Source organism: Aedes albopictus, chromosome 2, assembly GCF_035046485.1.
Source record: "Aedes albopictus strain Foshan chromosome 2, AalbF5, whole genome shotgun sequence".
Taxonomy (NCBI): domain Eukaryota; kingdom Metazoa; phylum Arthropoda; class Insecta; order Diptera; family Culicidae; genus Aedes; species Aedes albopictus.
Window position 1 is genome coordinate 496,406,616 of NC_085137.1, and position 26,222 is coordinate 496,432,837.

The 26,222-nt window shown below is 39.4% G+C and overlaps 1 protein-coding gene across 1 annotated transcript in view; it reads right to left on the reverse strand.

Annotated features, from left to right (window-relative positions):
- The window catches only part of LOC109622496 (glycerol-3-phosphate dehydrogenase [NAD(+)], cytoplasmic), a gene marked incomplete at its 3' end in the record, with an annotated part of 57,858 nt that overhangs the window by 22,439 nt on the left and 9,197 nt on the right, over positions 1 to 26,222 (reverse strand). Inside the window, 1 exon segment of the mRNA XM_062854321.1 lies at positions 24,799 to 24,976. Within this exon segment, the coding sequence (XP_062710305.1) occupies positions 24,799 to 24,976 (178 nt within the window).

Genomic DNA, 26,222 nt, shown 5'->3' on the forward strand with positions numbered 1-26,222 from the left:
AATAGTCGGTACAAGATTAAAGTTTGTTGAAAAGGTCATTTTTATAACAAGGAAATGGAATCTATATGAAAATATTATTGAAATTAATGTACCTGTGCCTACGCGAATTTTTTGGCGAATGTCATAAAAAAACGATGGAAAAATATCGAAACATTTTTGGTGAACTACCTGGTCTACAAAGAAAATCATGTATGTATCAATTATTTGCTACATTTTGTAATTCTTTGTTCTGCTTCCATTGTCATTTTTAACAATTTTCATGCTGAATCCAAAATCTCTTGAAACCGATTTTCACCCAATTTTACACAAAAAATGAGTTTTTCTCCAATACATTCAACATTTCTTCCTTCAGGAAATACTCCGTGGGTACTGTCACAAAATCTCCCAAAAACCTACCTTTTAAAATACTGTCTGTGTTCGTCTAATATTGCCTTAAAATATCAGGGATTCTTTAGGATACTCTTCTGGGGGTTCGAGTAATGCTTCCAGAAAGTCACATTTTATCGGTAAACTTTCAATAATTTCTTCACACATTCCGTTGAAGATTCTATTGTAGATTCTGCTATTGAACTCAGGAAATCTGTTAAAAATTTCTTAGAGGATTTTGCCTAATTGTCCTTCAAAACTCTGTACAGAATGAATATGTACAATTTCGCTGCGAATTCTTTCAGGCATTTTTCAAGATTTTTATCCTTGACTTCTGCCAAAGGGATCAAATTTAAGGGATCTGGTATAGTTATATAGAGTTCCACTAAGAATGTCAGCAAAATTCCTCCAGGAAACGTAAAAATCTCTTTGCCGGAAGTAACATTGCAGGTTTACCGAGTTCTCTAGGAATTCCGAGAGGGCCTTCATGAACTTCTTCGGTATTTTTGCTAGAATTTTGCTCTCAGGATTTTCCTAGCAAGACTCAAAAAGTCTTTCAGGAAAACTTCTAGAAATCTGAAAAATTCCACCTGAGAAGAATTCACATTTCTTTGACATGAATTTATCGAGATCCGAGATCCAACATAAACTTAAAAAAAAAAAACGACTTGCTGGTCACTAATAAAGATTTTTCCCGGTGCCTTTTACAATTTCTCGTATTTTTCCCGGTGATTTCGAATTCCCGGGGTTTTCCCGTATTTCCCGGATGAATGGACACCCTGATATTCCTAAGTTTTTCCCGGTAGCTTTTTGAAAATTTCCCCGATTCTGAAATATAATAAACCTAACCTGAAATAATAAACCTACTAAGAAAAATTTAAGAGAATTAATATTGAATGTTTTCAAATCATTGGATTTAACATAGGGTGACGATGGGTATTATCGGTAGGTTTGTTCTCTTCGTCATGGGGGGTTTTGTCGGTCAAATTTCCTGAAACTTGGGCATATAATTCAGCTTGGCTGGGAAGGATTTGAGGCCAGTTCTGGGTTTAACAGCTTTAAAAAAAAAACCCCTATGACGAAGAGAACAAAACTGCCGAAAATACACACTTTCCCCTAGTATTTATATGAACCTGAAAATAAGTTTATAACCAATTCACTAAATATTTAGCTAAATCATGCGTTGTTTGATATGTTTGTCCTGTATCCAATTAAGGACATTGAAGTTACGACATCTCCATTAAATATTCGTTAAATTCATAATACGCAGTTATTTAAGAAAACAAAAATAAGACGATAATCCTGGGGGGTCAACATTCCTAGAGAAAACACTATGATTATAGGATTTGTTGTATGAATCTAATAATAGGTGGATTTCTTAGGCCTGAAGTACACAGCGTCATCTATTTGATAAGGAAAGAACTCAAGAAACAACATCAGTTAGACACTAATGAAAATTCGATCGAATCAAGCAAGATGATTGAGCATTGGTTTCTTTTTGGACAAATATTTGACCTTGTGTACTAACAGCTTTAGTAATACTCCAAAAGTCTCTTCCAAAAAAATCTTGGGGAAATTAGGGAAACTAAGAAGCAATAACATAATGGCGAAAAAAAAAACATTCTAGATGAACTTCTGGTGGAATATCTGGAAAGATTACCCGTGAAAGAATTTTAGAAACAATTTCTAGGGAAATCTTCGGGCGAAATACGTGTAGTACTTTCTTAAGTTATTTCAGTAGAAAACCAGTGGCGAACTTTATGGTAGCGTAAATGGCTACTGCAGAAAGACAGGCAGGTTTCTTATGCTGAAATCTTGAATTCTAGGAAAAATTTAAAAGATCAAAGAAATCTTATATTTTTTCTGATAATCGTCTAGCATTCAGTCATTTCATCAGCGATGACAATGTGAAATTATCAGATTTAGTTTTCGATCTTATTGACATATCTAGAGTCAAATTTCTCTAGGAATTTGTGAAAAATTTCCTTAAAGTATTTTCCCCAAAACTTCGAGGCACATTAATTATTTGGGATTTTTTTCCATAAATCATACAAGAACTAGGGTATTGGTTCCCTTATTAAGCATGTGGCCCCCATTTTCATCCTACGAAAAACAAAGGATTGAAGTACTGTTTGTTTTGTTTCTTTTTTTTGTATTTTTTGTTGGAAGTGAGCACCCATGAAAACAAAAAGAACGGAATCAATCGGTACCGTAATCGCTTGTTTCCGAATAGGATGAAAATGGGAGCTTGAGATTACTGATGGCACACATACCCTATATTGCTCCAGATGCTTTTGGATACTTACTGAAACTCCCGAGAATTTCAATTGGTAGTTTATCTGAAAAATACGAATTCTCTATATTCTCCATAATTTCCTGGACCAGAAATGTATGCTAAAGCTTCACCAAAAAAGGATTTTCTCAACAACTCACTCCGGGTTTCTCCGAACATTTTTTCACGAGTTCAACAAAAGAATACATCAAGGTCCTTCAGGAAAAAACGACAAATTTTTCAAACAAAATAATATAAATACTTTTATGAACTACACTAGGCGTGCTTTAAGGAATTTCACCAGATACAAAAAATCCCTGTATACATTCTTTCAAATTTTTTTTCGGCTCATGATCGGCGCCATATTACGAAATAGTGTAACACTATAAATGCCTAATAGAAATAAATAATAGTGCAGTTTTGTACTGGGCGAAGTTGTCAAACAGTTGGGCAGCTGTCAAAAGTTAAAATGAAGAAATCTTTTTCCTATTGTTTTTAGATATTAAAACAAAGTTATACAAATCTGAAAAAAAATCACAAAGACACACAAATGTGCTCTTTTGAAAGACATTAAACAATGGATCGCTAAAATAACTAAAACGTCCACTATGGAATGTACAGCCGTAGCCTTGTGTGTTTGACATAACTCCACTGATGGTGTCACAATGTAAATGTCCATGTATGGTGACGCCTCTGTTTACATGCGGTAAACGCTAGAACTGTTGGATTCGTTGATCCATTGATAAAACCCCATTTTTTTCAAAATCTAGGAATTTGGAGAGCCAGTAGGTATTTTCTGAAGCAATCAGGGATTGCCGGAATAATATTTCATATATGTATATCGAAAGGAAGCTGTTGAACCCGACGGAAATGGTGATTTCTGAATACAGTGGAGACCCGATTTTGTCAGCCCCCGATTTTGTCTACCCCCGATTTTGTCTACCCCCGATTTTGTCAGCTTTTTGACCCGATTTTGTCAGCCTTTTTTGAAGTAAAAAATTAATTTGTATTTCATTCACAATTTCCTTTTTATAATCATTATTAATGCAGTTGATGTCTTTAGGCGTCATAGAAAAATTACGCAAAGAACAAAACTCGTGTAACTTTTTAAAACGGCCAAACTTTTTTTTTTGCAAACTAACACATTGAGGTAATTTTAGCACCCAACCCTCGCCAATGTTTTAAACCAATATTGTTTTAAATTGCTAAAAAATTCCAGCTCTCCCTCTTCTTGGCGTAACGTTCCAACTGGAACACATCCTACTCCTCAGCTTAGTATTTTATGAGAACTTTTACAATTTTTTAACTGAGACACCCCACAGTCAATGTTTATTTTGCATTTGTGCATATATCGTGTGGTAGTCATGAAGATATTTTATACACAAGGTAGTTAAGGAAATGTCGATTATGAAATGAATTCTGAGCTAACCAGGAATCAAACTCGTCACCCTCAGCATGGTTTTGCTGATTGCACGTGCGCTTACAACATCGGCTATATGGGCTTAAAGACTACTCTTCTTAATTTCCTCTGGAACAGAACAAACAATAAACGCTACCTGTTGTTGTGATTACAAGTCAATCCATTTACTTCTTTCCGGCATCCCTGGGATTCCTCTAGATTTACTTGTTGGATTGATCTAGATAGGCTAACATTTGAAAATGGCACAACAACCATTTCAAATTTTTGCTTCTCCCTTCCTTCTGAGCACATGGCCCATTTTTCATGTAATCTCTGACCAGTAACAGATAGAGCAGACTCCCTTCTATCTGATAACGAGATAAATTTGCATAAATAAATTGAAATACGCCTAGACGGAGTGGAAGAAGTTGAGACATGCAATGGCTGTTCCGCCATTTTCTACATGTTGGTCTAGATTTATTACGCGATTTGTATTGTAGATTTCCAGCTTGGATTGCTTAAAAATTGCTGTGAGAATTGTATTCATTAGAAATCCTTAAGGAATTCGAGATGGGGTTGCCCCAAAAATTCTTGCTGCGATTCCTTCAAGAACTTTTGCGTGGTTTCTTGTAAGAATTTTTGCTGGTATTTCTCCAAGAATTCCGCCGAAAATTTTTTAAGGAATTCTTCCGGGAATTTTATAACGATTCATTAAAGTGTGTCTCTTTAAGATTTTCTCAGGCATTCCTCCTGTGATTTCCCCAAAAGCTTTTCTTGAGACTTGTTCTGGAACTTCTGCTAGGATTCCTCCAAAAGTTTTGCTGATATTCTGACAGCATTTTTTCTCAAAAATTTTCTACATGAACTCCTACAGCGATGTATCCAGGGGTTTCTCAAAGGATTTCTCCAATAATTCCTCCTACAATTGCTACGCGGATTTATCCAGGGATTTTCCTAGCGATTCTTTCAAGACATCCTGCTGGCATTTCTCCATACATATCTGTTTGGATAGTCCGGGAACTTCTGCTGGAGTTTTTCCAATAAATTTTCTAGAAATTTCTATAAGAACCTTTTCAGATATTTCCCTAAGAATTGTTCATGCATTCTTCCTATGATACTCCCAGTTTGACGAATTCCTGTTGAGATTCCTTCAAAAATTCTTGCTGGTATTCCTGTAGGACTTTATTCAGTAATTTCTACACGAACTCCTTTAGTGATGTATTTAGAGAATTATGTAAATACTTCTGCAATAATTCCTATATGAATTACTGCGTGCTTTAGTTCATGAATAAATCTACGGAAGCACAAATTTCCCAAATGGAAGAGAACGTGTCCCTGGAGCCAACCTACTGATGAATAAATCTAGCGATTTTCCTAGGGATTGTTTTCAAGAATTCCTCTTAGGATTCTTTCAGGGATCCTTCTAAGAATTTCGTAAAATGTTCCTCTATTAATGCCTTCAGTAATTACTCATGCAAGAATTCCTCTAGAGATTTCACTATGATTCCTCTGTTAGACTTCCCAATTGGGCATCCTCTATGGATTTTCCGGGGTCCCTCTTCAGATTTTTCCAGGGTTACCTCTTGATATTTCTTTACGAAAATCCCTTGGTATTGCTTCTGAAATTCCATTAGAAAATTTTGTTGGAAACTCTTCTGGAATTCATGCTAGACTTTAACCATTCATTTCTGCTATGGTTTCTCCTTAAACTGTTCCAGATATTTCCCCAGCACTTTTTTACAGGAATTCTTCCATGGATTTCTCAAGGAGATTTCTTCAAAGATTGTAATAGGGATTCTTTCAACGATTTGTCAGAAAATGCTAAAGAAATGCCTCTAGAGATTTCTACGGAGATTGCAGTAAGGATTCTTTCAAAAATTACTTAAGGGATTTATCCGGAGATCCTGTAAAGATTTTTGCAGAAACTACTTACGGGATCCCTTCGGGAATATCTTGAGGGTTACGTTCCGTTTATCCTCGGGTAGTTTCTCTAAAAATTTCCCCGAACATTTCTTCAAAGATTTTTCTAGAGATTCTTTAGAGATAAGGCTCTGAAAATTAAAGTGGAAAGGCAGCGTAAACGTAGCCAATTCGGACAGTATGAGTGTCTATACTTGTTAATCAGATGTTGGTTCATTTTCATTCGTTGACAGCTTCATTCGTTGACAGCTAAAATTAGATGTTATGATTTAAACTGCGCTAACCAGTGTCAACTGTCTTCTGTAGACCACAATTGCTAAGCTTAGAGAAGGCTGTGTTCCAGTAGGGATGTAATGACAAGAAAAAAAAGAAATAAAAGATGTAAAAGATTTAATAGTTCTGCAGTAAAAAAGCACTGAATGTTAACTTTGCCAAATACCATTTTTTCTGTGCCCTTAACACCCTTTTGATTTTTTTTACCACAAAAGGTTCGTTCAAATATTACGTAATTTGGCAATTTTAGACCCTATCCGCTATCCCTCCAACACGTAACTATTTTTGAAAGAGAAATTTTGTATGAAGCGTAACACAGCGCTGGACCCCCCCCCCCCCTCATTGACGTTACGTAATATTTGAACGAACCCAAAGCAGACCCTCCGCACCTATCTCCGCCTCTGACGTGCACAGAATAATTTTTTATGAATAAAAAAATGATTTTAAAAAATGTCCCGATTTTGTCAGGTACCCGATTTTGTCAGCCCAAAATGCTACCAGGGGCTGACAAAATCGGGTCCTTACTGTAATTAAATTCCAGCAAAAAATTGCTTTCTAGATCATCCTGGCGATCCCATGGCCGCTGTAATACATCCATCCTCAATTAGGATGAAATTTCATGTGTCGTGTGTGTGGAATATCTGGAGAAACCTATGAAGACTTCTGAAGGAATACGGTTTATATAGGAAGGAGCTGGTAGTTCAAAAAGTGAAAGGGAAATGGTGACAAAGGTTGGAATTCACGGAAGCAAAACAAGTGTGAAAGTTCTAAAGGAAAGTGATGAATCCAGGATGAATCACGAAATTTCAGAAACAATTCAATGATTTAGGTAGTAATCTGTAAAATTTTCAAGATACGAGAGAGAATTTGAAAAAAAAAACAAGTGAATCTTGAAGAAGGCTGGTGGTTCTTCTAGAGAAGAGTTCCATACCAGAAATTCATTCAAGAATTTCTCATAAAGTTTTCAAATGAACTTCTCCAGAAATTTCTTGGGCATTTGTCTTTCCTTTGACAATTCGAGACCAAGCTTCTTCATAAACTAAACTCCTTCAGGAGGTCCTTCTGAGATCCCTGCAAGAATTTCTTCCTGGATTCCTCCAGGAATTCCTTGGTGAATTTATTTAGGAGATTCTTTTTGGATATCTCCACGAGTTTCTTATTTTTCGGAGTTTCATCAGGTATTCTAATTCTGGCAGAACTGGATCTGGGTTTACTGTAATTTAACCACATTTAACTATCCAAGGAGTGGACATTAAATTTAGAAAAAGCGTTAGACTGGGACCCAGCAGAACGGTGTCCGGCCATTTGGCCGAATGTTGTTTAGCCGGATGTCGTTTGACCGAATTATAAATAATCAAAAGAATTTAAAGGCGTGCACAAACTTTGGAAAACTTTCTAGCTGAAAATACTTCTTTAATCTTTTTAAAATCTTAAAAAAAGACTCATTCTACTTTTACCATTAAGGGTTTAGTTGGGGTTAAATTGCGAATATTTTTGTCAGAGATTTTAATTATAGGCGGTTCTTTCGAGTTATACTGATATAGGGAACAGTTGCATGATCATTTAAGTTCATGATTCCTTTTTCGGCCAAACGACATTCGGTAAAATGACCCGGGGCCAGCAGAACGTCGCAGCAGAGGCCCAGGGGTTCATGGTAGGTAGTGAAAACAGAAGAAAAGTAATTAGAGGTCCATCCATTAAATACGACACGATTGGACGGATGAGATGAGGGTGGTGTTATCAAACGTATGACAAACAATGTTATAAGTATAGCATAGGAAAAACCCCTACCAAGGGGGAGGGCAGGACGATAGACTTCCGGCCCCTGATCTTCAAGAGATTGAGGAGGAGGTTGGCCGGTTGAAAAACAACAAAGCCGCTGGAGCAGATCAACTACCAAGCGAGCTTCTAAAATACGGTGGAGAAGCACTGGTGAGAGCACTACACTGGGTCATTACCAAGATTTGGGAGGAGGAAGTATTACCGGAGAAATGGATGGAAGGTATCGTGTGTCCCATCTACAAAAAGGGCGACAAGTTGGATTGCGGGAACTACCGCGCGATCACACTACTGAGCGCTGCCTACAAGATACTCTCTCAGATTTTATGCCACCGTCTATCACCGATTGCAAGAGAGTTTGTGGGGCAATATCAGGCTGGATTCATGGGTGAACGCGCTACAACGGACCAGATGTTCGCCATCCGCCAGGTGTTGCAGAAATGCCGCGAATACAACGTGCCCACACATCACTTGTTCATCGATTTCAAATCGGCGTATGATACAACCGATCGAGAACAGCTATGGCAGATTATACACGAATACGGATTCCCGGATAAACTGATACGATTGATCAAGGCGACGATGGATCGAGTGATGTGCATAGTTCGAGTATCAGGGACACTCTCGAGTCTCTTCGAATCTCGCAGAGGGTTACGGCAAGGTGATGGTCTTTCGTGCTTGCTGTTCAACATTGCGTTAGAAGGTGTAATAAGGAGAGCGAGGATAAACACGAGTGGAACCATTTTCACGAAGTCCGTTCAGTTGCTTGGTTTCGCTGATGATATTGATATTATAGCTCATAAATTTGAGACGATGCCGGAAACGTACATCCGACTAAAGAGTGAAGCCATGCGAATCAGATTATAGTCATTAATGTGTCGAAGACAAAGTACATAATGGCAAAGGGCTCCAGGGAGGAATCACCGCGCCCGCCACCCCGAATTTATATCGACGGTGATGAAATCGAGGCGGTTGAAGAATTCGTGTACTTGGGCTCACTGGTGACCGCCGACAACGACACCAGCAGAGAAATTCAGAAGCGCATTGTGGCAGGAAATCGTGCTTACTTTGGACTCCGCAGAACTCTACGATCGAATAAAGTTCGCCGTAACACGAAGTTAACTATCTACAAAACGCTGATTGAACCGGTCGTCCTCTATGGGCACGAAATATGGACCCTACGTGCAGAGGACCAACGCACCCTTGGAGTTTTCGAACGGAAGGTGTTGCGTACCATCTACGGCGGAGTGCAGATGGAAGACGGGACTTGGAGAAGGCTAGTGAACCACGAGCTGCATCAGCTGCTGAGAACCAACCATCGTCCATACCGCGAAAATCGGGAGGCTACGGTGGGCGGGTCACGTCATCAGGATGTCGGATAGCAACCCGACTAAAATGGTTCTCGAGAGTCATCCGACCGGTACAAGAAGACGTGGAGCGCAGTGAGCTAGGTGGGTCGACCAAGTGGAGGACGATCTGCGGACCCTACGCAGAGTGCGGAACTGGAGACTAACAGCCATGGACCGCGTGGAATGGAGACGGCTACTATGTACAGCAGAGGCCACCCCGACCTTAGCCTGATCGGTAAGGTAAGTAAGGGGGGAGAGGGATCAAAATTCCAATTTTTCGCATACTTAATGGATGCACCCTAGAGAAATCGACGTACGATTAATTGACAGTACTGCAGTATGTAACGCAATATAGTAATCGTGTCAACATCACGTGTTATGTCATGAAAAGCATCATTACTTCTTATTGTTTGATTATATATTTGCATGAAAATCCACATGCTAGGAAGTGCAATTCGTCTGTGCTCAAGCAATTAGAGTAATTACCCCTTCACAGCAATATTACTTATCTAACTGTTATCACCAGACAAATACACACACATTTATCTGTACTCGCCTAAGTTACTCAAATAGTAAAAATGACCATCACGATCTAGGAGAGGAAACAAGATGCAATCTGCCCTGCAGTAGGAAACAAAACCCAAACCAAACACTCCACAGATAAATGAACAGCTACTCCGTGACCGATCGTAGCGAATGATACGGTGCCAGTTCCAGTCAGTTATAGTTTGGTGTCTTTTCTCGTGCATTGATATCACTTCACGCAAGCCAAAGTCTCAATCACGTGCACAAGTGCCATGCCCTGAAGTATAAGTGTAGAAGCTTGATAGATCTACACATAGAGCTATGACAACCTATGACGAATGACTAAAATAGTTTTCCTGGTTTAGGTACTCACTCGCTTCCATCACGATCGGTTCGGCACGCTTTGTGACGGGACAGGAGAAGAAGTGCAAAAGTCACGATGGAACGCTGTGCACTATTTCCAATGCACATAGCATATACAGATGCATGTAGCTTATATTAGTTATTCCTAGTCATGTACATATATTGGTAGGGTTAATTCCGATGGTAAGCATTGAGTGGATGTCGTCTTAAAGCATCACTTGTTCAGCACGTTTCAACGGCGACAGTGCCCTTATACCTTCACACGCCATTGAAATCTAGGCGGGTGGTACTACCGTCGTATAGAGATGAAAGCCATTAAGGGCCCTGAATGGCTACCCACACCAGAAACTAGTGCATACTATTTTGAACTTGATCTCGGCCTCCATCAATGTCAGTGTCTGACGGCGACGACGACTCGACGACGACGACGAGCTCAACGACAGCGATTATGCAGTTGGCTTTCTTCGTGCATGAATGCTTTCAAATCAAACAACAGTGAGTTGGGAGGGTGCATCGATGCCAATGCACAATGGGTCCAGAGCCGTATTTACGAAGACAAAAATGTTTGTACCTAAACCATAAGTTTTAGATACATGGTGTCTTTGGGAAAGTTTCTTTTTATTTTTCGACCTTTTTTTTCATTATTGTGAAATTAGGGTGGTCCCTCTAGTTTATCTGATCCAAACATCTGCTTTTTAATAGTTTTATGTACGTTTACAAAATGTTCTACAAAGTTGTAAAACAACTTATTTGGAGCAAGTTGGCCGAAGAAACCATTATTCTATCTCTTATGGTTCCTAACTTATATTTTTTTAAAAGATTCATGTTAGGGTGATCCATGAAATTCTGTTTTCTTGAAATAACTTTTAATTCGTTCGTTTCTCGTAAACACTTTGTTCCGAGCACTTTTAGAACTATCAATAACGCATATTTTTTCCAAAGAGCTCAATGTTCCAACTCTCAAGATTATAAACATATTGGTATTTTTCTTTGAAAAATCACTTTTTTCAAAAAGTCATATCTCAAAAAGGAGCAAGTGGATTTTCAATTTCTCGATTGCATTGAAAAGATCGTACTCCGTCGTAATCGTGGTGAAAAAACTGCAGGTACCTTTTTTGTTTGAAGCTTTTTATTGAATTTTGAAAATACGATTTTTTTCATAAAAAAGCAGTTGTAACTTTGAAAATCGATGAGATACAAACTTGGCGTCTTCGACAAAATTGTGAGTTTTTGGCTGCTCTAAAAGTGCTCAAAACAAAGTATTGCGAAAAAATCAACACATTAAATTATATTGAATAAAAACAGATTTTCATATGGAAAGCGGAACAATTTAAGCAAATTCAACTCGTCTTTGTTAGATAGATCGAAGTAACCATGTCAAAAATGTTTAAATTTGTTTATAATCCATATTTTGTCAATGAACTCAACTAGAAATATGATTTTGAGCTGATTTCCATCAATTTAATTTTAATTTATCTCTTCAATGTATGAATAGCGAAAATGTCAATCACTGGTATATGTTGATGTTAACGTAAAAGCCTATCAAAGTTACATGATTTACAATATCTTATCAACATTGTGCCTTAATGGTGATGACAGTATAAATAAACATTGGTTCTAATGAAATGGATGACCATTTACCAAGCTACTTTGACCTATCTAACAAAGACGAGTTGAATTTGCGTGAAGTGTATCATTTTTCATACGAAAATCTGTTTTTACTCAATATAATTTTATGAATTGATTTTTTCGCAATACTTTGTTCTGGGCACTTTAAGGGCAGCCAAAAACTCACAATTTTGTCGAAGACGTCAAGTTTGTATCTCATCGATTTTCAAAGTTACAACTGCTTTTCCATGAAAAAAATCATGTTTTCAAAATTTATTAAAAAGCTTCAAACGAAAAAGGTACCTGCAGTTTTTTCACCATAAATAGAACAGAGTACGATCTTTCCAATGCAACCAAGAGATTGAAAATCAATTTGCTCCTTTTTGAGATATGACATTTTGAAAAAAAGTGATTTTTCAAAGAAAAATACCAATATCTTTTTAACCTTGAGAGTTAGAACATTGAGCTCTTTGTAAAAAATATGCGTCGTTGATAGTTCTAAAAGTGCTCGGAACAAAGTTTTTACGAGAAACGAACGAATTAAAAGTTATTTCAAGAAAACAGAATTTCATGGATCACCCTAACATGAATCTTTTAAAAAAATATAAGTTAGGAACCATAAGAGATAGAATAATAGTTTTTTCGGCAAACTTATTCCAAATAAGTTGTTTTACAACTTTGTAGAACATTTTGTAAACGTACATAAAACTATTAAAAAGCAGATGTTTGGATCAGCTAAACTAGAGGGACCACCCTAATTTCACAATAGTGAGGAAAAATTTCGAAAAATAAGAAGAAACTTTCCTAAAGACACCATGTATCTAAAACTTATGGTTTAGGCACAAACATTTTTGTCTTCGTAAATACGGCTCTGGACCCATTGTGCAATGGGGTTAAATGACTTAACAGATGAAATTACTGTTAAGTGTTTTATGAGCGCTTACACCGCTATTAACAGAAAGTTTTCTTTACTAGTTTTTCTTTATTTTCCAATTATTGATTCCTGGTTTCAAAGAAAGGAGTTCAATTCAGGTTCAGGTATTTCGCGATTTTTTTCTAGAGTACTTTCTCTAAATCATCATCAGCGAAGTAGCATACGCACTTTTTTGCAGATCTTTAATCTTTATAGACATTTTGATAGATTTCTTTCAGAAGTTCCCCCTGGAGTATTTCAGAGGTTCCTCCCGGGATTTCTTCAGAGATTCTCCCGAAGTACTTTCAGGGAATCCTACTAGAAATCCTTTAGAAATTTTTATCATGACCTTTTTCCTGAATTCTCCTAGGTTCTTCCGGGATTCATTCGGAGATTTTTCCCGGCATTCCTTCCAGGATTTCGTCCCGTGATTCCTCCTAGGATTCTTTAGGGACACCCCCTGGATGTCTCCCGGGATTTCATCAGAGAGATCTCCTGGGTTTCCGTTAGAGATTCCTTCCAGGATGGTTACAGCAATTCCTTCAGTGTTTGGGAAATTTCTTGAGAATCAGGGAGTCTTGCCGGTACTTTCAAAGGGATTTCCCCGGGATCTCATTAGTAACTACTTCCAGAATTCCCTTCGAAATTTCTACTGTTAATCTTTCAAGGATTCTTACAGAGTTTCCACCAGAAGTTCATCGTAAACTCTTTGAGGGATTCATGTTTCGGAGATTTATCCCGGTATTCCTGCAAGGATTTTCTAGTATTCTTTCAAGGATTCATCAAGGGGTTCAGGTATTTCTTTCGGGATTCATCCATGACGGTTGCAGAGATTCCGCCCGAGATACTTCAGATATTCTTCCAAGGATTTTTTTCAGAGTCCGTTCAAGGATTCTTCCCGAAATGCCTCCAGGGATTACTTTTTTAGATTTCTTCAAGTTTATGCCCGGATTACTTCAGAGATTCCTCCAGTGGAATCTTCAGGGTTTCCAGAGTTCATTTAGATTCTTGCCAGACTTTGTCCAGAAATATCCTAGGTACAGAGTTGCTTTCTATCACTATCAAAGGTAGGCAAATCGCCGATATTGATTGACTAACTGCGATCCAAGTAAGCGTGTACTCTGTTGAGTCACTGTCACTTTGCTTCCTCCATCACAATTGAACTGACTGTGATGGCGGGTAGAGATCACCGATATGCCATCTTTGGAATTCGTTCAAAAATCGAAATAAACACCAACAGTGATGATGAAGTATTATACGTTGGTCATTCAAAATTTTGAGATTTGGCTACAATAGCCAAAATATCATTTTAAATGCAATGATAGTGACCTTGATTGCGGGTCAGTATCAAGTCATCGCCTGTCATTGTCGTTCTGATATTGATCGGCCTGCAGTGATAGTGACGGTAGTGCAACATCAGTAGTCAACTGACATAACTGATATTATCTAGCTCTGCCTAGGTATTTTTGCTTGAATTCATTCAGATACTTCTCTCTTTAGGGATTCCTTTCGAGATTTCTTCATTTCTCCAGGGATTTTTCCCGGGATTTCTTCATTGATTCTTCCGGGTTTCCTATAGACACCTCCTGGACTCCTCCGGGGATTTCTTCAAGAAATCTTCTGGGTTTCCGTCCGGGACTCTCTCTAGCATTCATTTCATTTATTTAGTTAACATCAAATTCATGATAATACTGAATCAACAATTTGCCGCCATAATACTCGATTTGCAGCTGCAGCTCTCCAACGTCGGTCACGCCCAACACTCGCCAGTTCACGCTCCACCTGGTCCGCCCATCGTGCTTCTTGTACCAACCGGATGGTTAGCAAACACCAACTTTGCAGGGTTGTTGTCCGGTATTCTTGCAGCATGCCCTGCCCATCGTATCCTTCCGGCTTTTGCCACTTTCTGGATGCTGGGTTCGCCGTAAAGTGCAGCGAGCTCGTGGTTCATCCTTCTCCGCCACACACCGTTCTCCTGCACGCCGCCGAAGATCGTTCTTAGCACCCGTCGCTCGAAAACTCCGAGTGCTTGCAGGTCCTTCTCGAGCATCGTCCATGTCTCGTGTCCGTAGAGAACCACCGGTCTTATTAACGTCTTGTACATGGTACATTTGGTGCGGGGGTGAATCTTTTTTGACCGCAGATTCTTTTGGAGCCCATAGTAGGCACGACTTCCACTGATGATGCGCCTTCGTACTCCACGGCTCATGTTATTGTCAGCCGTTAGCAAGGAACCGAGGTAGACGCATTCTTCTACCACCTCGAAAGTATCCCCGTCTATCGTAACATTGCTGCCAAGGCTTGTCCTGTCTCGCTCAGTCCCACCTACCAGCATGTACTTTGTCTTAGCCGCATTCACCACCAGTCCGACCTTTGCTGCTTCGCGTTTCAGCCGGGTGTACAGTTCTGCCACCGTTCCAAATGTTCTAGCAATAATATCCATGTCATCCGCAAAACAGACAAATTGGCCGGATTTCGTGAAGATCGTACCCAGGCTGTTGAGCCCGGCTCGTCGCATAACACCTTCCAGGGCGATGTTGAATAGTAGGCAGGAAAGTCCATCACCTTGTCGTAGTCCCCGTCGAGATTCGAATGAACTGGATAGTTCACCCGAAATGCGTACGCTGTTCTGCACACCGTCCATCGTTGCTCTTATCAGTCTGGTAAGCTTCCCGGGAAAGCTGTTCTCGTCCATGATTCTCCATAGCTCTGTGCGGTCGATACTGTCGTATGCCGCTTTGAAGTCGATGAACAGGTGGTGCTTTGGGACCTGGTATTCACGGCATTGCTGGAGGATTTGCCGTACGGTGAAGATCTGGTCCGTTGTCGACCGGCCGTCGATGAAACCGGCTTGGTAACTTCCCACGAACTCATTTACTTTAGGTGAAAGACGACGGAAGATGATCTGGCATAGCACTTTGTAGGCGGCATTCAAAATGGTGATCGCTCGAAAGTTCTCACACATTAACTTGTCGCCTTTCTTGTGGATGGGACAGATTATCCCTTCCTTCCACTGCTCCGGTAGCTGTTCGGTTTCCCAGATCTTGACTACTAACTGGTGCAGACAGATGGCCAACTTTTCCGGGCCCATCTTGATGAGTTCTGCTGCGATACCGTCCTTACCAGCCGCTTTGTTGTTTTTGAGCTGGTGGTTGGCATCCTTAACTATCCTCAGCGGGGAGTTGGTTCGTTCCCGTCCTCTGCTGCACCAACATAGTCATTTCCTCCGCTGCCTTGGTCCTCCGTGCCTACATTCTCTTCGCCATTCAGGTGCTCGTCGAAGTGCTGCATCCACCTTTCGATCACCTCACGTTTGTCCGTCAGGAGGCTCCCGTCCTTATCCCTGCAGATTTCGGCTTGCGGCACGCAGCCTTTGCGGGATGCGTTGAGCTTCTGGTAGAACTTACGTGTTTCTTGTGAACGGCACAGCAGTTCCATCTCTCGACTCTCTCTAGTATTGCTACCGGAATTCCTCCAGAGTTTGAGGGACTTCTTCAGAAATTTCTCCTGGAATTCTTCCATGGAGTCCTTCGGATATTATCAAATGGACTACCCCGGGATTCCATTAGTAACTTAGTAACTCTCAAGATTCTTTCAGGTTTTTCTCCTGATATTCTTTCAAGGATTCATCCCGAGATTTCACCAGGGATTCTACAAGAATTTTCAAGGGATCCTCGTTCAGAGATTTTTCTCGGGATCCATTCAGTTATTTTTCTACAATTCTATCATGGATTCCTTTCGGGATGCCTCCAAGATTGCCTCACGAGATTCAGGTATTTCTTCCAGGATTTCATAAGGGATTCATACTGGTATTTTTTCAGGGATTCCTACACAATACTTGCAAAGATTCCTCTCGAGATAGCTGCAGGGATTCTTTCAAGGATTTTTTTCAGGATCCAAGGATTCTTCCCGACATCTTCCAGAGATTTCTTCCAGAATTGCTCCAGAAGTATTTTAGAGAATTCTCCATGATTATTTCAGATATTGTTCTTGTGATAACTTCAGGGATTATTACCGAAATTCCTTTGAGGGATTCTTCCCAGGATTTTTTCGCAATTCAGAAATTTATACTAACATATGTCCAGGGATTCCTCTCGAGATTCTTCCCCCGGGCTTCCTTCATTGAATCTTTCGGGTTTCCTTTAGAGATTTTTTCTGACATTCCTCTCGGGACTTCTTCAGGAAGATCTCCTGGGTTTCCGTTAGGGATTCCTTTTAGGATTGCTACCGGAATTCCTTCAGTAACTGAGGGATCTCTTCAGGAATTTCGCCCGGGATTACAGAGAGTCCTCGCGTATCATCGAAGAGATTGACCCGGGATTTCATTAGTATCAAAGGATTTCTTTAGAAATTTCTCCTGATATTTTTTTCAAGGATTCTTCTCGAGTTTCTACCAGGAAGGAATTAAAGAATTCCTCGTTTAGAGATATTTCCCGGGATTTCTTCTGGGAATTTTCCAGAAATATTTCAGGGATTCCTTTCATCATGGGATTGGGGTGTTTCTTCCCGAGGTACCTTTAGAGATTCTTTCAAGGATTTTCTCAGGATTCGTTCAAGGATTCTTCCCGAGATGCCTCCAGGATTCATTTCTCTCGGAATTCCTGCCAGAAATGCGTTAGAGATTCTTTGAAGGATTCCATCCAGAATTCTCCTAGGTATATTTTCTCGCGTTTATTCAGAAATTTCTCCCGGCATTCCTTCAGGGAACCCTCTTGAAGTTCTTTCTGATATTCTTCCCGAGATTCCTCCATTGATTTTTTCGAATTACGTTTAGGGATTTCTTTTAGGCTTTCTCCTGGGATTCCATTGGGAAGATATCCTGGGTTTCCGGTAGGGGTTCCTTCTAGGATTGTTACCAGTATTCCTTCAATGTTTAAGAAGAATTCTTCGAGATTTTTTTCCTGCATTCTTTCAGGGAGATATTCTTGAAGGGACTACCTCGCGAATCGATTAGTAACTTATCCCAAGATTCCTTCAGAAGTTTTTCCTAACATTCTTTCAACGATTCCTCCCGAGCTTCCATCAGGAATTCTCAGAGGGATTCCTTCTTCAGAGATTTTTCCCGGGATTTTTTCAGAATTCCTTCAAGTCTTCCTTTCGGGATGCCTCCACCAAGGATTCCTCATGACATTCAGGGGGTTTTACCGGAATTTCTCTTTGCTGATTGCAAAGGTAGCTTCAGGAATTATTTTGGGCTTTCTTCCGGGATTTCATCCGGGATTTCTAAAGGAATTTGTTTGATGAATATCGTCTGGGATGGCTCTACCCCATTTGGCATAACGCCGTTTGGCATAATGCCGTTTGGCATAACACGAAGAACAGCCTTCTTGGTAAGAATGTGCATAATATTAGTTATGCCAAATGGCCATTCTGCCAAATGGCCGTTATGCCAAATAGCTTTTATGCCAAACGGCATTATGCCAAATGGCATTATGCCAAATGGGGTAGAGCCTCTGGGATTACTTAAAGAATTTCTTCCCTATTTCTTCTCTCAAGGATTGCTCCAGATTACTTCCAAAGATTCCTCCTAGGATACCTGCAGGAATTTATTCAGGACTCCTACCGGGATTCATTCAGGAATTTCTTCAAGGAATCCTCCAGGAATTGTTCCCGGAACTCTTATCCCTACGGGAGTTTATTCCGGGTTTTTTAAGGGATTTCTCCCAAGCCTCTTTCAGTAATTTCCCCGCGATATCTTCAAAGATTTCTTCCGGAATTCTTTTAGTGACTTTTTCAGAATGACATTCCTGCAGGGATTTCTTCTGGAATTTCTTTCAAAATTCGTTCACATTTGGCTAGTACTTGTATACATCTGAATGTAATGATAATTTCCGTAAAATACATGTCCTTGCTGGGGATATCTAAATGAAGCTCTTGGAAGTATAATTTGGCTGTCTTAGCCCCAAAATAATATTTGGTTAAAATTTTCGGTGAACTTTCAGAAATCACTGGAGACATACATGGCAAAAATCCTAGAATAATGATTTATTCTTGGTAGTTCTGAAACGTGTTGTGGATTTTTACAAAAAAATGCCTGTTGAAAATCTGGAGAAATATTTTGACTTAAACTTTTCAAGAACTTCATTGTCTCTTTGGAGGCTGCATGTGTCGCAAAACAAATCAATTTCATTATGGAAAAATTGCAGAACGAATCCTTTTTAGTTGAACTTTTCTTGACTCAAAAATTTGGCTAAGTTATCAAAAGTAGAGTTATGGTAGAATTTCTCTCCGATTTCATGAAGAAGTTTCAAACGGGAGACTCGTTTTTGTTTTTTTTTTTTGGAAGCGTTTCTTGGAAAAATTGCATAATTCTAGAAGAAATCCCTTGAAGAAAGCTCCCGAGGTCCTCGAACTAAGGATATTTTTGCTAAAATCTTTACAAAAATTCTAAGAGAATGGTCAGAAAATCTTTTCATAAATTTCTCAAGAATGTTAACATTTCTACACATATTTTGCTTAATTTAAACGTTCCGTTTAATCCTCAAAATCGTACCGTTTTAATAATAGAAACAGTTTATAAAATGTAAAATGTAAGCATTTTGGCAATATTTATGGAATAATTTATATCGACAAATACGGTAGAAATCCTGGAGCAAATCTAGAGAAGGTCCCAAAAATGTGTTGGCAGAATTCCTTGAAAGTTTACAGAAAAAAATAAGCAAAATATGTGTAGAAATGTAGAAAGAATGTTAACTTGAGAAAATTACGAAAAGACAATTTTAGAGACTTTGAATTTTTGGAAAAGGCCCAGGGGAAGCCTTACGCTTCACGATCTTTCTCCCAGTCTCCTATTTTTAGGATTATTTCAGGGCAATACGTATTTGAATGCTAACAGTGAAACTATGCGTATCATATCCCATCCTGAGTGTCTAGTGTCTACTCATTAGACGAAATAAAATTCCCTGAGTTTCACAGGTTTTTCCAGGGGGGAATTTTGAAGATTTTTTAATTCTAAAATTTAACTTTTATAAAATTGATATAAATGTTAAAGAAGAATGCTCAAGATCTTTGATCCAATAAATTCTATCATATCGCTGAACTCTTCCAAGTACTTTTTTGCAAAATTATTTATTTCAAGATTTTTTCCAGAGTTCTTCGGGGTCAATTGCAACAAATTGCTTTAACATTTCTTTTAAAAAGAAAAGACATCTAAACATGAAAACTATTCAGAAGTCTAATAAATTCCTTACACAGTTTAGAAACTGAACTTGGATGTCTGTACTTTATGCTGGTGTAGTAATGTAGACATTTCGGAATTCCATCCTTGATTTTTTCTTGAATTCCTTGGATTTCTACCGTACTTTCTCCTTCAAATTATTTCGCAGTTTCTCACAGAATTCTTTCTGTGAGTTCTTTCTTGAATGTATCCATGTTTTACCCTTCTTACACCCATAAGAAGGGTATAAATATCGCTCGAAAAACCGACTTTCGATCCGAGGCCCGGAGGGCCGAGTCTCATGTACCAATGAACTCAGCTCGACGAACTGAGCAAATGTCTGTATGTGTGTGTGTGTGTGTGTGTGTGTGTGTGTGTGTGTGTGTGTGTGTGTGTGTATGTGTGTGTGTATGTGCGTTACAAAAAAAAAGTCACGCACGTTTCTCAGCCGTCTGTCAACCGATTTGAGTTCTCTTGGAAGCAAATGAAAGCTACTACATCCTAGTAGAACGCTATTGAATTTTTTTTCGATTGGACGTTTGGTTACCGAGATATCTCTCGAAGAGTACTTATGAGTCATATCTTCTAAACTTTTTAAGATTTTTGACCAATTGTATCATAATAAATATTTCGGCCGTTTGTCAATCGATTTGGGTTCTCTCGGCACCAAATGAAAGCTACAGCATCCTAGTAGATCGCCCAGAAATTTTATTTCGATTGGACATTTGGTTACAGAGATATCTCTTGAAGAGTACTTAGGATTTATACAACTAAACCTTTTGAGATTTTTGACCAAGTGTATTATAATAAATATCTCAGCCGTCTGTCAATCGATTTCGGCTCTTCTGACACCAAATGGAACCTACAACATTCTAGTAGAACCCTATACAATTTCATTAGGATTGGACATTTGGTTACTGAGATATCTTTCAAAGAGTAATTGGGAGTAATACAGGTTAACTTTTTGAGAGATTTTTGACCAAGGGTACCATAATAAATATCTCAGTCGTCTAACAACCGATTTGGATTCTCTAAGCACCAAATGAAAGCTACAATATCCTCGTAAAAGGCCCTGAAATTTTATTTCGAATCGACATTTGATTACTGAGATATCTTACGAAGAGTATTTCAATAAATTATTTTTTATTATTATATTCACTTGGTATGTTGCATTAGTTTTGGACCAGTCTATGGAAAATTATTTTTCAATAAATAATGCTAACCTCATACAAAGTGTATACTACAGCTTTGTTTGCAACAAAGTTATAAATAACGAATTACAAATACACAAGAATTTTATGAAAACTAACAATATGTTAAATGAAAGCTTTGAATTTATATATTGTGGGAAAAATGCAAGAACCGGACAGCCAAAATAACTAGCTAATGCCAAAACTGATTAACTTAGTAGATATATCATTTTTGTCCTTTCTACACCATAACCATGAATACCAAGTACTTTGGAGCTAATTTAATCGACTGATTAAGAGATATTAGACAAAGTGTATTTTGCTTATTTTCTTACGCATTTGTTAATCGATTCAAGATCTTTTGGCAGTTAACAAAAGATACAATATTCCAGAATATGTAAGCTATTTTTTGAACATTCCATACAATATTCTAGGAGGTGTCTGGCATTTCTGGTAGTTTAGTCCATGATCCATGCAGCTATTTTGGAAACCAATCCACTAGATGCCAAATCCACAATATTTTCTAGAACTTTTCTGCCGTTCTACGCATAGTTGTTCCATGTTATATGGGATTCCCATATAACATGGGACAATTATGCGTAGGACGGCAGTTTTGGACAATTACACAAAATAAATATGTTAAATACAAATAATACAACAATAATTTTAATAAGTGTAAGAAGGGTTCTGTTCACCATAGGTGGATTAAATCGGGTTTTTTTCCTAGAGCAAGCTAGAGTTTTTACATGGCTTTCTCCAGTTCTTTCAGTTCTCCATTCAGAGGATTGTTAAGTATTTGCTCCCATAAATAATTCCTTTCGAGATATTTTCGGTGTTCTTTCGGGATTTCTGCAGATTTTCAGGAGGCTTCTGATGGAGTATCTCCCGGGAATTCTTCCACAGGTTTTCCTGATATGCTTCCAGAGTTTCAAACTGGATTCCTTCCGAAGATTCCAACATTTATCCAAAGTTCCTTCAGGAGTTTCTCTTAGTGGTTTTCCGGGATAGCTTTCCAACAGTTTCTTTCTAAATTTTTGTGAGATTTTTGCAGAAGTTCTTCCAGGGATTTTTTCCAGAGAGATTTCCCACATTTCTTTTTGATTTCCTAGGGGGGTTTCTCTTAGTGTTTTTTTTTTTTTAAATTTTCTAGATTTCGCCTGGATTCCTTCTGATATTTCTTCGGGAATTTCTTACAAAGAATATCGTAAGTTATCCCAGGAGACATTCATAAGAAAAACTCCTGGAAAAAATACCTGCACCAACTCCGACTACACCAACTATCTTAGAAATTTTAGAATCTCTGAACAATTTCTGGTGGCAACTGCGAAAGAGCTCTGGGAATAACCCCGAGATATTCTGAAAAAAAAATCTGAGGTGGACTGCAAAAAATCCAGAGGAAAATCTTGAAAAAGCTCTGAAAGAAATCACGGGAGGTACTCCATGAGAAAAATCAGCAATAACTACTCCAGAAAATCCAGTACGCACTCCGAAAAAATCTTAGGAGAAAGTCTAGGGAAAATTTCGAAAAACCATCCTAGGACCACCGGCGAGCGGAATTTTCTGAGAATAGTCCCAGAGAAAATCCGAGAGAGATGTCTGCTGACACTTCAAAAAAGATCTCAGAAGAACCTTTCGGAAATATCCCAACTGAAACTTCTGTAAAATTCCAGGGAGAAACTTTAGAAGAAGAGGAACTCCTGCAGAAAATTAGTGAAAAGCTCCTTAAGAAATCCTTGGAGGAGCTCTAGAAGGAATCCCAGGAATAACACCTTTAGCACTCCAGGGAGAAATACCGGGTGATCTCCTGAGGAAGTCTCAAGAGGAACTGCGATACATCCTTGTGAAGACTTCGGGATAAATCTTGGTAGAAATTCCACAAAAAATATCCCTGCCCTTGGGCAAAACGCAAATGGAAGCGCACGAAGGAATTTGGGAGCAATACCGGGAAAACTGCTGAAATTCTGAAAAGAAAGGTGATCAGGAATCCTAAAAGATTCGCATGGAAGAATCCCGGAAAGAATTGTTCAAAACTTGAAAAAAAAATCCTGGTGGAAATCTGGAAGACTCTCCAGGAGGAATTAAAAATGGAATAACAAGAAAAATGTCATGATAAAATACGGAAGTAACATCGTGAAAAATCTTGTGAATTTCTAGAGAAGCTCTAGGAAGAAACCCTGACGGAATTTCAGGAAACTTCATTGAAGCGGAATTCCTAGAAGGATTTTACATTCCAAGCTCATCGTCAGCTTTCCTGAAATATTCGCTAGATCTAGTCGCCATGTTCTTGTTCCTCTAGTTCGGTTATCCAGATTCTATGTTGATTCAACTTTATTTTCGAAAAATCACCAGGGGAAATTTTCAACGCCTTCATAGAACCGCAAGTTTTCAGTACGAACGGGAAAAGTATTTGTTTTGACAGTTTTGACTACAAACATGTAGTAGAAGCTCATGTTTGAAATACGTTATTTTCTGTGTAGTAGAACTACTTTCTATTTATCCGACCCTATATTTTTTTTTTCTTATCGGTGCCAAATTTTCCCTGAGTATTCCAGGTTTTTCCAAGTTAAATAAAATTCCCTGAGGATTCCCGGTATTCCAGGTTTTTCCAGGTAGTAGACACCCTGCGATCGTTTGTCATTTTGTCTACTACATTTTAAGAAACCCTTCCTCACAGTTCGCTCTTCCCAGTTCGAAAGGAATTTAATAAAGTGTTCATCACCCGCAGAGGTAGAACCGGTCCCAAGTTCGATTATTTTTTTTCTTTGAACCCGAAAACGTTAATCGGTTCACAAACAACTCGCGTCGCGGCGATGACCAAGCCCCCGCCGCCGTGCGAAAGTGAAAGGCTCTAACCTGTTATCTATTCGCTCCCGAAAATACATGGGCGGCTGATAGACGGTTGGACTTTGCCTTACCTATTTGTCGCGCTGAACCCATTGGCCAGATTATTACCCCTGCCTGATGGAATATAATCGCTCTCGTTCGTCCCAATCAACCAAGCGAGAGAGCAATATTTCAAAGCGGATTGAGACAAATGTGAGGGACGTAATCAATTATTACTCCACTCAAGCATTGAGCAAACAGGGAGCACTCATCAGTCGGCGATGAAGGCGGCACAATATTCATTTGAGCTCTGCACTGCACGCTCGGGCAGATTGTTGGACATGTGGTGTTGAAAGTCTATTGATAAGATAAATGCTAATCAACAGCTCAGGCGACGACACGAGGCGAAAGCAGCCGTACGACATAAACCCCCAAAAAATAATGAATCTCTACAAGTGATTGGGCTGGTTTGCTCTATTTCTCGTTCAACCAAAATAATGAGCCTTTCATTCATATTTATCCACTTAAAACCCCGATTTCCTGCCATTTTTCTGATGACACCTAAGCAGATGAGAAATAACACCTTCCGCCTGCAGCTAGCAGAGGAGTCAGGCAGAAAGTTCAAAGTTCTTCTCCAAGGTCCAATCGACCGCATTACGAGAGTTTCGATCTTGGCCGTCGATCAAGTACATGGTTGTTATAAATAATACACCCTAAACGGCTGTGTGTGCTAGAATGCCACAGCCAAACGCTCCTACAACCGTCCAAGTGAATGAAGTGCACTAAAATAAACTTTTCTGCGGCCCTACGCCACTTAGACGAAATCGTGATGATGATGATCGTTGGGTCCATAGGTACTTACGACATTCTCCGGCAGCTTGTGTCCGGGCAGGTACTTGACGTTCTCGTGTGTGCTGTTGATGATTTCGGTGAGTTTCTTGCCGTCGACAGTTTCCTCGAACACGTACATGGTGACCCGGTCGTCGAAGTTCGGCAGCCGCTTGGCGTTGAAGCCGACGATCTTGGCGATGGCCGAGCCCCTGTGGAAGAAAGTTGGGAGAAAAATTGAAGGTTTAGTCAATTTTTAATATACTAAAATGGTAGTAATCAGCTAATGGTCAAACTTGATTTAGGGTCTGGGACCATTTGGGCAGGAGCATCTATTTTGGGCACTTGCTGCTATAACTCAGTCAATTTTGAACCGATTAACTAAATTTTTGAAACACGATCAAATACGCACAGTACCTAGCCATGTTCAAAAATTCAAGTCAATCGGTATGAAATTGACTGAGCTAAGTGCCCAACATAGGTGCTCCTGCCCAAATGGTCCCAGACCCTATGTATATGTTCATTCATTTATTTAGTTCATCATCTAATCTTAAGTCATGATAACACTAAGTCAACAGTTCTGGAGCAAAATTTGAAAAGGACATACAAGCATTGGTGAGCAATGCTTCGCACGTCGCTGCTGAGACCTCATCAACTTATTCACACAAACTAGGTAATACCGTTTTCAGAAAGAGCAAACATCGATATTTCGGATAACGGTGTTCATTCGCGTGGGCTGGTTGCTGTTGGGTCCTATAGAGCGTTTTCGAAAGAATGTACAAAAGCTCTTGGTCCCTTTTTAAATGTTACTCCAGTATTTGCTGCCATAATACTCAGTTTGCAGCTGCAGCTCTCCAACATCGTTCAGTCCCAACCTAATACTTATGACACACATGTGATACAAGAATCACTGTACAATTGCGCTTGAAATGAGTGCCATACTGAAAATTCTCTCAGTTCAAGTCAGTCTTGCTAAAATTTTCTTGACACTGCGTACCGTTGTACAGGAATCACACTCGTATCACATGTCTGTCCGGGGTATAACACTCGCCAAATCACGCTTCACCTGGTCCGCCCATCGTGCATTGCCTTCTTGTGCCAACCGGATCGCTAGCGAACCCCAGCTTTTCAGGGTTGTTGTCCGGCATTCCTTTGGATGTTGGGTTCGCTGTAACGTGCAGCGAGCTATACATGCACACCATCAAAGATCGTCCATAACACTCGTCGTTCGAAAACTCCGAGTGCTTGCAGGTTCTCCTCGAGCATATCCATAGAGGAATACCGGTCTAATTAGCGTTTTGTACATGGTGCATTAGGGCAGTGGAGGTTGGTTGGGTTTAAATCTTTTTTCAAACTCAGCTTTGTCTGTAGTCCGTAATAGGCACGACTGCCACTGATGATGCGTGTTTGGGGCTCCGCAGTGCCTCAAACGGGGATTTTCTTTCCGCAGAAAGAAAA